This window comes from Notothenia coriiceps, unplaced genomic scaffold (assembly GCF_000735185.1).
Source record: "Notothenia coriiceps isolate Sejong01 unplaced genomic scaffold, NC01 NC01_scaffold00000339, whole genome shotgun sequence".
NCBI classification, from domain to species: Eukaryota; Metazoa; Chordata; class Actinopteri; order Perciformes; family Nototheniidae; genus Notothenia; species Notothenia coriiceps.
Genome location: NW_011333040.1, coordinates 14,899,164 through 14,911,587, shown reverse-complemented (window position 1 = coordinate 14,911,587; position 12,424 = coordinate 14,899,164). Strand labels below are relative to the sequence as shown.

Here is a 12,424-nt window from a genome sequence, read left to right as displayed (position 1 = left end):
GGTTATTGAACCTGAAGCTTGTTGCTTCTGCCCTGCTCGACTACGGTCTGGGAGCCGACATGAAAGTTCAACACACAGATGGCCAGTCAGCCACTCTGTAGCATATTATTTCGATGAGAGATGAGCAGATCGCCACTGGGCTTTCAACTAAATACACAGCCACGCAAAAACTGCGGCATTTGTACAGCTCCTTATGGGTACTGCAATTTGTGAAGTGCTTTCCTCCGTGGTGAAACGATCAGCACTGCACCACGGAGGAAAGCGGGAGAAAGTCACCTGGAGTTAAAGAGAGCGGGGCTGCGTTGCGTGCATGGCTTCCTTCTGCAGGTAACGGGGAGACGCACTCTGGCTGCGGTCTCGTTCAGGATCCGAAAATAAAATTTAAATATTTTTGCACACTTATTCCTAGTGTGCCACTGGTTACGGGTTGCCGACCCCTGCTCTAGAACAACCCTGTTTTCTCAAAACTTGTGTTATTCAAATGAAATGGTCCAATATAAACACTTGTAGCCTACTGTGATTAGCTAACGGCAGCTAGTTTAGCAAAGTCGAATGCAATGCTTCTTATAGGGAAACCTTATTGATCCACTATAGGGGAATTTCAATCTGATGCAGAAGGGAATAACGTTATCATAAAATGCAAGACATTTAGATTAATACCACTAAGTTCAAAACTGAATCTAATGCCCGGGTGTAAATAGCATTAGTGACTATTGACACTTGGTGCATGTTGGGTACATTCTATATAACCCTGGGTTTAAATAGCATTGTTTTTAAAGACACCCGGGTGCATAAAGCATTGGAAAAAAGTTAGATTGTTTTGGAAAAAAGTTAGAATTTTTTGAAAAAATTAGAAATATGTTAAAGGTCACTAATTTGAAAAAAGTCTGATTTTTGAAAAATAAGTCAGATTTTTTTTTAAAGTTAGAAGTTTTTCAATTAACTGAGATGTCGAAATTTGGAAACAAATCATAATGTAAAAGAATAAGCATTGTTTGCTATAGACACCCGGGTGCAAAAAAGTCTTGTTTTTTTTCAAAAGTTAGATTATTTTCCAAAAAGTCAAAACATTCACAAAAACTCAGATTTTTTACCTAAAAATTAAAAAGATATCACAAAAAGTCCACAAAAAAATTAAAAAGTCAGTTTTTTTCCACAAAAACTCAGATTGTTTACAAAAAAGTCAGATTTTTTTCAAACACATTTAGAAATATGTTATAGGTCAGGAATTGGAAAAAAGTAAGATTTCGGAAAAATAAGTCCGTTTTTTTGTTAAAAGTCATTTTTTCAACAAATTTAGATTTTTGTAAAAAAAGTTAGAATTATGAAATACAACGAAAAAAATGCAAATTCGGATTTCTTTTTGAATTTTTACAAATGAGTCAGAATTTTTATAGACACCCGGGTTCAAATAGCATTATTTGCAAGTATGGCAGATTACCACTTTGAGGTAAAATCTTCGCTCAAGGTCCTCCTTCTTGTTTTTCAGTGCTTTCAGACACATCTCACCGTCTTCCCCAACACACAGAATACATTTCATGGAGTGCTAAATATAGTTTGATGGTTTTCATTTGGGCCACTAATAAATGACAACTCAGCAAACTATCTGCAGAGGGACACGTGGTGAAAAAGCTTCTCTGTTATACATTGAGGAATTATACAGAATGAAATAGATGTGCTTTAATTGGAAAATGTAATCAGTGTCTTAAAGTCTGGGTGTCCTTTAAATCACTTTCTTTTCAAAGCCCCGGTAAATAAAGAATCTTTCAATTCATATTTAAGTTATTATAAATGTCACTCATGTAACAGTTTCCAAGACAACTGTTTTCTATATTATTCAAACTCTGCAGCGCAATATTATTTGTGTGATGGTTGCTGAAAGGAAGCATTAACAATACAAAGCGGTGAGTTGGCATTGATTTTTTAAAATACTATTCATTTCCATAGGGGACTGAACAGCACTCAAGCATTTCCTTAGATATGGTCTATTGATAACATATGTTCAAAAGCATGCAAAACAAAAAGCACAAGGACCCTGCACAGATATATTCTCTGTTCAAAGAGCCCTGAACGACTGAAAGAGATTCTACAAAGTCTGACAACCTCGTCGTCATTAGTCACACTCTCCAAAACCTCGCTTTACTTCTCACGCTTCAATGCCGCCTCCTCTGATGGCGGATTTGCTTGTTAAAGGTTCTGTCAAAATGGTTGGTGGCTTTCACTAAAATTGCTCGTACACGGTGAGCAGAAAATATCAGATGGTGGGATCTGGCTGAACATTGGAACCACACACACACCTAATTTAATGAATGTGAGCACGAGAATTCAAATCACAGATTAAAAGTGTTTGAACTTTAACCCTTAAGGAAATGTAATCCTGGAGTGTTGATTAATGCAATGAAATAGAATCTGAGCCAACAGAAAATGCTCCGTTTTTGTTTAATTAATACACACAGTTATTCTCACACACACTATTTTATGAACATATATGTTCACCTGCTGAATTGAAACAGAACAAATGAATCAAAGAAAGTGAAAACCAGGAAGCAGATTAAGGCAGTAGAGATAGATTCACACCTAAAGTGTTAGACTACAGAACAGAAGAGCTTTCAAAGAAGAGATAACAGCTCATCCACTCTGAATTTTTATAAAAAGTGAGTTTTGAAAAAAAGTAAGAATCATGTAAAAAATCACAAATTTAAAAAATGTTTTATTTTAGAGATAAAAGTGAGAATTAAAAAAAATCACAAAAAGTCAGATATTTTTCAGAAAAATCACAAAAAGTCAGATTTTTTTCAAAAAAATCACAAAAAGTCAGATTTTGTAAGAAAGATGTATGTTACAGGTCAACAATTAAATTAAATTAAGTCAGAATTGTTTTAATAAATCAGGATTTTGAGATTGTATTTTTACATGTGTACTTAAAGTATTATCCTACAGAAAAGCACAGTTTACAGAGAAGAGATAACAGCTGATCCTTTAACTTTAAGGCAATACAGCACATCTAAGGTAATCCCATTACATGTCATTTGAAACACTACTGGTCTTAATCTAGAGCACATGGAGTGTTAAGCTTGCTGATTCATCTCAAAATGCACCATCACTTGTAAATAACTAATTTTGTTACTTGTTTATCCAAAGTGGTAATGCCTTTGACTTTTTTGAAAGAGACCAATATTTTCAAACACAGTTAATCTCTTATATTGAAGATTCAACCATGAGAGTTTCTGTTCATCCAGACGTTCACGAACTGCTGACAACAATGGCTGGGAATCCTCAAAAACCTTCCCACTTCACTTTTTAAGAATCTGTAATAATGAAAATAAAAAAATACCAGTGGGAATTAAGGACTTGTGAAGCTTGAGAAAACACCCAGAGAGCAGAAATTCAAACTACGTGTTTTCAGTTGTTTCCTTGCACAGTATTTATTTGGGGAATTGCTGTTGTAAGGAACCTTTCAGCCTCTAGGGGGCGCCATGTTTTTCAGGTGTAGGGAAAGCCCTGATGCTAATCCGCCTCTGAAGCTGCTGGTGTGTTCCTGGCAAAGTGTTTTCACTGTTAGAGATGTAAAAGGATGAATGAGACATCATGTATTCATTGATTTCTGCTCACAGGGTTTATTTGGCAGAGGATTATTGTGGGATGTGAGCAGCGTCTCGCGCTCTGTGTCGTTTAAAGAGCTCGCTCCCCGCGGCAGGCTTTGATCCCGCGCTCCTCCAAAAACAGCGGGGAACAGACGCTCATTCTTCAAATACTAGCCTACTGTCTGTCTCTCTCTCTCTCTCTCTCTCTCTTTGTCTGTCTTTGTTGATCAGTAGGTTTACGGTCATAACATAAGAGGCACTTCCCCTAAAGAAGGACCTTAACAATTGGGATGGTGGCTCTGTGAGTCTGAAACAACAAATTCAAAGATAATTTATTGTAAATATTGTAACGCAGGGTTGCACGACGAAATATCTTGTTGTATCCTGTGAGTGTTACTTACTGTAGTATACAAACTTTAATAGTTAAAGTCATATTTAGCAGAACATACTAAACAAAGGCAGGTATTCAAACTGATGTTATTTTTACTCTTGCAAACCAAATATATAATTCGTCTGCTTGTCCAAAAACATTTTTTTTTATTGTTTTACGGAATGTTGATTGAATTGTATCATATTCTTGTAATTTCATGATATGTTTTTACATTGTTATTCATGTTTGTTGATCTGTAAATTCCCCTGAAACAAATGTGTTATGTGATATTGGGCTGTAATAAAACATTTGATTTGATCTGAAATCAAAAACACTTTTGCAACAAATATAAGATGAAACGTTTCTTCCAAGACTTCACTCTTAGCATTTATGACGTTATGGAAAAGTGGGCAATGTGTTTACTTTTTATTTAAATAACTTACAGGAACAGGAAACAGCATCGTTTTTTACTCATACAGTACACATCTAGTGCTGCTGAATCCAATGACACAATGATGATCCTTTATCAAATGAACCATCCAAAGGTTGCTTCACTTAAAAGAATCAAAACGATAATATTATGATCATGGCAATAATTGAGAGCTCTTCTGCTTGTCAGAGTAAACAAATAAAGTATAATTTGTATTCATGTATTTATTTAAACAAGGACATGCATACAAATACATGTATGCCAGATTTGAGCTAATTGCTAATTTCCATCTGCAGTCCTTAGGCAGGTGCACAATAATCAACAAAAAGAAAAAAAACATTGCATAATCTCTCACACAAACAATTATAAAACAAGATTAAACTACAGGTCAACACATTAGTACATTTAAAATATTATATTACAATACAATTCAAATTGAAAAACTCTGATTACAGTGTAATTAATGATCATCTTCCTGTGAGAAATGCATGCACACATATGGCCTATTCACTGAAATTCGGATTTGATCCCTGACTTGTACACTCTAAGTCTCTATGACAGATTTATTTTCTGCAGTAAATGAAACCCCAGTATTACACATCATTTTGAAATAATCAGAAGAAACTGAGTAGAATGTTTTTTTTTATCTTCCCTAAAGTTTCATTTCATGTGTTTATTTTCCTGGAGGGACAGTCCTTCAGCTGCAGACTGATGGCTCAGGAACAGAATAACAAAATGTCGCCTCCCTCCAGGCTCGTCTGAGCGAATGTGCTTAGGTCTGACTTACAGCAGGTGCATTGTGGGTTTGATTCGACAGACAGGCAGGTTGTTATTGTTGTTGTGCAGGGTAAAAAACATCAAACCAGCAGAGTTACAACAGCCCGAGGGCAGAACACTGGATGGAAAAGTGTGGACGGAAAAGTTTTGTGTTTGGTTTTTGGCAGGAGGGTGTGGATTGATTTCTGAGGAGTCAAAGGGGCTGCTTTTCCCCACAACTACTAAGAAGAATGTGCACTTATGTTTCTGGTAAAATATAGATGTTTGGAGTCTGGTTTTAGACAAAGCAGTTTTATCCAATATTGAATTTACAACTAAAGAAGCGCTCACCTCATGAGGAAGAGCAGCTGCAGGTCGAGAGTAAAACTTACATTTACTATACCACGATACAGTGACGTGCGGTGAGCTTCATGGTAGGGGTTTCACCAACTAATCGACTAGTCGACTACCTTTACCACTAGTCGGCGCTGTAGGCCCTAGTCGACTAGTCGTGAAAAAAATTTAGGTAAACGAGGTGCTGCAAAATGCTACAAAACACGTCCGACATTCTTATGTATGGCAGTACTTCAACGAAGATGTAACCAACTCCACAGTGAAGTGTCAGTTGTGTACAGCTGTACTGAAGTACAATACAAATGCATCTGCTATGCGCAACCATCTAAAGATGAAACACCCGCTGCCGACAGCTAGCACTANCATCGGCGTAAATCTGGAAAATGCAAAAAACACAAGGCCTCAAATCTCCTTTACTCATCCTAGTTAATGGTTTCATAAAAAAAATGATTGCTTACATAGGATGCACACTTAGTACGGAGTAGTACAGTATTTTCTAAAAGAAACTAAAACTTGGCCTCGAAGCTGATAAACTACCAACCATCAGAATGCTCTAAAAAAAGTCCGCAATAAAAAAAAAAAAAAACAGGCGATCGAATAATGTACTGTGAAAAAGGCTGTTTCCTTTTGATTACTTTTTACCTTTCATATTGCAAGTCAATCTTAAGCGAACCTTTTTACTTTTACGTCAAAATGTATTTCGTATTTAGAATGTACCCTTCCATGGAGATGGAGAGTATTCTACTTTTCATGAAGTAAAGGATCTGAGACTTTCCTCCACCTCTTTACACACATTTTACACAGATATCTGACCGTCCCTCGCTGACGACCGCAGCAGCCAGGGTTCCTCCCGCACTGCCCCGGACACGCGATACGACTCCGGGTCGATTGCATACCTGCCCGGAACCTCTGCAGACAGAAGTGTCTTTGCGCCAGCGTACATCTTAGACTACGGCAACCGGGAGTTCACCTGGATACATAAAATCTATTTCAAAATGCATATTTCAGTCAACGATTTTTTTTCGATCATTCAACCGATTCTGCAATATTTATCCATCATCATGAGTAACTGAGATGATCGATGATTCGATGTACTTTGCACAGATGAATATGATCTGGAACACATTGTGTCTCCATATTTCTGATTATTATAGTGTGATCTATTATTTACTGTTCTACTCATAAGTGATTTAAAAAGAAAACACCTACACTAATGTGTGTTTCTTTTCTGCTATTGTCACACTTTAAATATGACAAACCCACGTATATCCAGACAAGCAAATCGTACACATATCATGACTGATCTGCTCGCTCTAAAGCTCTCTCCTATGCTTCCTTAGTACAACCTCATGTTTTAGCCCATTCCTCTAGTGGAGTTAGGTATGTCTGTATCAGAGGTGAACTCCCTGGTGCCGTATCTGACGCCTTCGCTGCGGCCAAACACTTCCGTCTGCAGAGGGTTCGGGGCAGGGTATGCCATCGACCCGGAGCGTATCGCTGTTCCGGGGACAGCGCCGAGAGAAGACCTAGTTGGCGTGCAAGTGATCAGAACAGAAAAAATCGTGTTGTAACAATATGCATTTTAAAAAAAGGAGTCCAGATTTCATCTCTAGTCAAGCTCAATATAGCGAAGGTGAGACTACAGACGAGAGTATTTTGTGAAGCATCTCTTCCATCTCGATAGGTAAAGTCAGAAACAAATAATCATCCATTTCCATGCACGGATAGGAACAATTACATTGTCTAAACAGAAGACAGCTCTGATATGTATTATTGCGCTATATATGAAGTATCACAAGCTCTCCATTTCTGACACTGATAATCAGAGCTAAAAGCATATAAACTGATCTCACACACGGACAAATAGACACTCTCGAAAGGCGTGCTGAGGGTAGCATAATATCGACCTGTGTCTTTATTTTCTGTTCTGTGCATTATTCTCAATAGTGCTCGCTGAATCTCTATAGTTACATCTCCAAAGTCACGCTAGTATTAGTTCTCGCTTCTCTGTCCTCCATCTCATGGATATAGAGATCACCTTCTCATGATCCGCTACCTCTCTCACTGCTCGCCGGAGGCTCGCTATATCACTAACGTTTTCAGTTTTCTATGGTTGACGCCCGAAAGACTGTAATACGCGAACTATGAAGAGATGGTGTATACCCCGCCAGTACAAGCCGTTCTTACTATCATTTCGCCAGAGCTGTTCATCCACCGATGCCCATGGACCACTTTATAGCGCATGTGAAAAATTCTATTGGTCGAGTCTCCCTGCGTTAAACTCGCCCGTGTCCGCATGGCTATGGATAGCAATATACGCATACACCCCTCCTTACATGCTAACGCAACACGACCTGCCCCACATCGCAGCAGCAAGGGCATCTAATAAGAGGGACATTTATGCCGATTCTCCTATTCGATTGTAGCTTCATACTGTGGACATTCACATCGCTTTAATTGTTCAAAAAGGTGCCACCTTCACTGTTTATCTCCAGTCTAGTTGCTCCTGCAGGCTATCACAGCCCCTGTCTCTTGTCACCAAGCTACTCAAACGCTCGTTGGGAAATCCACATACCAGACCTATCTCTGAGATGTCAACCGCCTAGCGAATTCGACGTCGACCGACCTTCTGTCCCGACAAAGACAGAAGAACTACAAGCATGGTATCTGTCTCCTGACGCAATAGGATTCCGCAAGTACGGGGATGTTCATCTGAGGCGCTAAACCAATAGAGAACGCGCAGGACGCGTCTTAAAACCCGAGAAGTAAGTAGCATTTTACCATTCCGTGTCCTTCGAAAAAAGGAATAGCAGTGCGCAGTAGACCTTTGAACAGACTGGATCTGCGAAATCACTGCGATTGCGATTGACACGAGAGCCATGCAATGTTAGACAGGGGAGCCGCGAGAGCGTTCTAGCTGCTTACATATCGGCCTTCTGATGACGATTGAATAGTACATCATCATACCGCCCACTGTGATCTGACGATTTACGCGTCTGGGAAAACGGATGGGTGTTAAGACAGGAGGGTGGGCTGAATAGACAAGCAGAGTTTCGGCGAGGCCGTTTGACGTCGATTACGCAGGCCATGGAAACACGGTAAACCCTCCCTCTAGAGAAGTTGGTTCTTCCCGGTTTTTCTGGCTTGAAACACAGTACCGCCTTCCTGCAAACTGTTCAACAACGCTGTCAACTTGTACCATTGAATCTTAGTTTTCGCAATGATGGATCAAAGTGTGTGTGACGTGAAGCCAGCGGACCCAGCTGTAGTTCTTATAGCATAAGTTAGCATTGACTTCTGCGACTTGATTATGATAGACAGATTATAAATAAGCTAGGGGGGTGAGCATGTGGACATTATCCGCGAACGAACACGTGATCGTCTCTTAAATGTTGTCAACCACAGGGACCGTTGGATGCGCAACGCGGATCTTCAACATCCTATGGAGAAATTGCATTGGTGTTTGACGAAGGAACCGGAAGGAGTTTACATCCGGGTTTTAGGACGCGTCACTGCAGTTCTCTATAGGAGTGCTAGTGTAACATAGTGATGTCGTTATGTTACGGTAGTAACGAAGCACTCCAGTCACTGTGTTTCAGGCAGGGGGGAAGCGTGTGGGAGAGAAACTCCCTCTGGAGAGAACTTTTGGATTTCAGCCTTTACAGACCATTTACTTGAATCTATATAACCCACAAACCGGGCCCTGAGGTCCTCTGAGCAAGGCCACCTAAGGGTGCCCCGAACCAGGCTAAAGACTAAGAGGGACCGTGCCTTTGAGGTGGTGGCCCCAAGGTTTTGGAACAAACTCCCCCAGATAATAAAAACCTCGGCCTCAATAGAGATTTTTAAGGGGCAGTTAAAGACCCACCTGTTCCGACAGGCCTTTGGGTCGTCGAAGGAGGTGAGTTAGTGGCTGTCTTTTTATTGGTGTTTTATCNAAGACTAAGGGGGACCGTGCCTTTGAGGTGGTGGCCCCAAGGTTTTGGAACAAACTCCCCCAGATAATAAAAACCTCGGCCTCAATAGAGATTTTTAAGGGGCAGTTAAAGACCCACCTGTTCCGACAGGCCTTTGGGTCGTCGGAGGAGGTGAGTTAGTGGCTGTCCTTTTATTGGTGTTTTATCGTATGTATTACCTGCTGCTGTTTTATGCCTTTTATTCTACATTTGATAGTTGTACTTTGAATTGTGTCCTGTGTACTGTACTGTAAAGCACTTTGTACATCCGTGTTGAGAAGGGTGCTATATAAAGAAAGTTTTACTTACTTACTTACTTACAACAGGAAAGGGAAAACGCCCAAAAGCACAATATCTTTAAGGTGTATTTAAGCAAAGAGTGAAAAAGGAAAATTGGGGGAAAGATCAGATGTGTTCCTCTCTTGGCATGGACTTGAGAAATAACTGTCTCCCCTAGTCACCTCTCTCCTCCTGCACTTTGTGTTACTGATGTGTCTCAGTGCGTCTGCCCTCCTCCCCACATCTCAGACTGTCTCAATGCTCAGGTTCAACTAAGGCCAGCAGACACAGCTGTTTGACACATTGGGGGCTCGCAGCCATGCAGCCACGCTGAGACATGTTGCCTTAGGAGATATTTGTTGATGGATTTCCAGCCTCTGACCCTGTACCCTGCCCCTATCTGTTCCTGACCTTGATCTCTACCTGCTTGCCTCTAAGCTTATGAATCCTCGCTTCCTGAATAAATCACTGAACTGTTCCTGCCTTTTGGCACTTTTTCTTCTGCATCCACAGCTGTTTCCATTTTGATTTTCTTTTTAAAATGTTCATCGTAAAAGCAGCAATGTTAGTTCAATGCTGTAACGGTGGAGTACTCGATACGTCCCTTATTTAGATGTATTTTAGTAAAGCTTGTTTCGGAGCAAAGGCCTTCATTGCAATTGCCATCAGCCTTTAAAAAAACAGAACAAAAGCACCACTACACACCATGCTCCACAGTATTTCATTGAACGTTTTAATACTTTGTTAATGCTCTGTTTTAGGGTTCGTTTTATGGTTTATTGAATTGTTTTGTTTGCATTTGTTGTGTGTCTTGGTGTGGCTGCAATTTTAAATCTAGTGGACAATGAGGTATGATATTATCAAAAACACTCTAGTTTTTAAAACTCCCTCATCCCCAATGATAGTTGTTAATGTTATATAACAAGACATCACAATGGTCAGTATACTGTGGAGCTAAAAGGGCCCTATAAGTAGAACATTAAGCTCCCTCTATCAGTTTTAGCTATTTCCACGGTATCAAATCTAGAACAAAGGTGAGGTGAAGAGTATGTTGTAACCAGACCAAACTCTCTGATAGCTGCTTTACAACACATTAACAGTGTGGAAACAGCTTAATTAACTGTTTGTCCTGAAAAAGCTCTTTCACAAGGTTTGTACATTTCTCCCTGCTATTACTAATGAGCCTTAACTGATTTAAGCATGAAACGATAAAGAGAACCACTGTAAACTACCCATAACTTAAATCCATGACGGAGCATAATGCGTTTTTTTTTACAGGGAAATGTACTCAGTGTGAATCAATAAGGTTACAGGTCATGACATCCACACTGAAAATACACTGCTTAACTAAAAACATAAAGACATTTATATATACAATAACAACTCAACTGATCTAAAGGCAGTCATTGCAGGGTTAATATTATTCAACACATGGCATAGTGGGTAGGATCAAACTCCAAGTGTGCACACAGACTAAGTGTGTTACTGTGTTGTAACGTGCAGAACAAGCAATACAGATTTTTTTTATATCGGGAAAACTACTGCTGTATAGCATTTTTTGTGCAGATAAGATCATAATCGTAGCTGAAAATGCATTACAGCAGCAAAAAAGAAAAGCTCCCATCTCTCACCAGGTGCATCGTTGTTCGGAAACTAACATCCAGCATCATCAGCCTCCAGGGCTCCTGGATGGTTTCAGGCAGCGGGATGTACACATAGTAAGCGAGGGCCACCGTCAGGGACAGAGAGACAGCAGCTGGCAGCAGCCTCATGGTGTGTGTGTGTCTGTGTGTGTCAGCTTCAGTGTCTGCAGACTGACTGCCGGCTGCAGCTCGTCATTGCACGACAACCTGCCTCCAGAGATGGCACTAGAAATGACTGTATGGGACCCTTTAAGAAAAAACACTTCCGTATAAAATCCTTCAAAATAAAACCTTTATTGACATCCGTTTGACGTGTAGTCTGAACTAAGCCGATCAATGAATGAATGGATTGATTGCTATGTGATTGGTCATGGGCTTTAATCGATTCAGGTTTGATCTTTTTATAGCAAATATTTCGCCATAAATAAAGCATCTATGGTAGATTTTTTTTTCATTTGAATAGCCCCACGCATGATATGTGAAATAGATAGGCTATAGTTTCATTTTCCCTTTTTATAATTAAATTTACTTACATGTTATAGTAAGTAGGTAGCCGATACCACTAGCAAATATCAGCCTATAGATACTTTGTGTTTCTTCGAGATTTTTCGCTAATTAGAAAAATAAACCGGAAGACGTTTATTCTTAAAGGTCCCATGACATGTTTTTCCGGTTATTACCTATGGTTATTACCATAGGTTATTACCCGTCCCCTTGTGTGCTTTTACGCATGTAAACGGTCTGCAAAGTCACAAAGCCCTCAAAGTACACCTTGTAGCGAGTAAAACTCTAACACAGAAAAGAGCTGTCTATGCTGTCCCAGAACGCCTCGTTGGAGATTTCTCTTTTTCCATTTTTTTCTTCCTGGTCATAGTGACGTAACGGTCATAGTGACGTAATCCAGCTCACACATTCTCATCTGTTTGTCATTACTGGTGTCATTTCCTGGTTGCTATCAAACGCCATTGTAACACATAATGATGACTGATGTTCCGCTGTAACTCATCAGAACAGAGTGGGCGAGCTGACCAATCAGAGCAGGGCTCATAGGG

The 12,424-nt window shown here is 39.8% G+C and overlaps 1 protein-coding gene across 1 annotated transcript in view; it reads right to left on the bottom strand.

Moving 5' to 3' along the window:
• The window catches only part of LOC104946879 (neutral cholesterol ester hydrolase 1-like), a 15,178-nt gene extending 3,593 nt beyond the window's left edge, over window positions 1-11,585 (bottom strand). The window contains exon 1 of the mRNA XM_010772785.1: window positions 11,361-11,585. Within this exon, the coding sequence (XP_010771087.1) occupies window positions 11,361-11,501 (141 nt within the window). The 5' untranslated portion in view covers window positions 11,502-11,585. The remainder of the gene's footprint in view (window positions 1-11,360) is intronic.
• Between the last annotated feature and the right edge of the window lie 839 nt (window positions 11,586-12,424).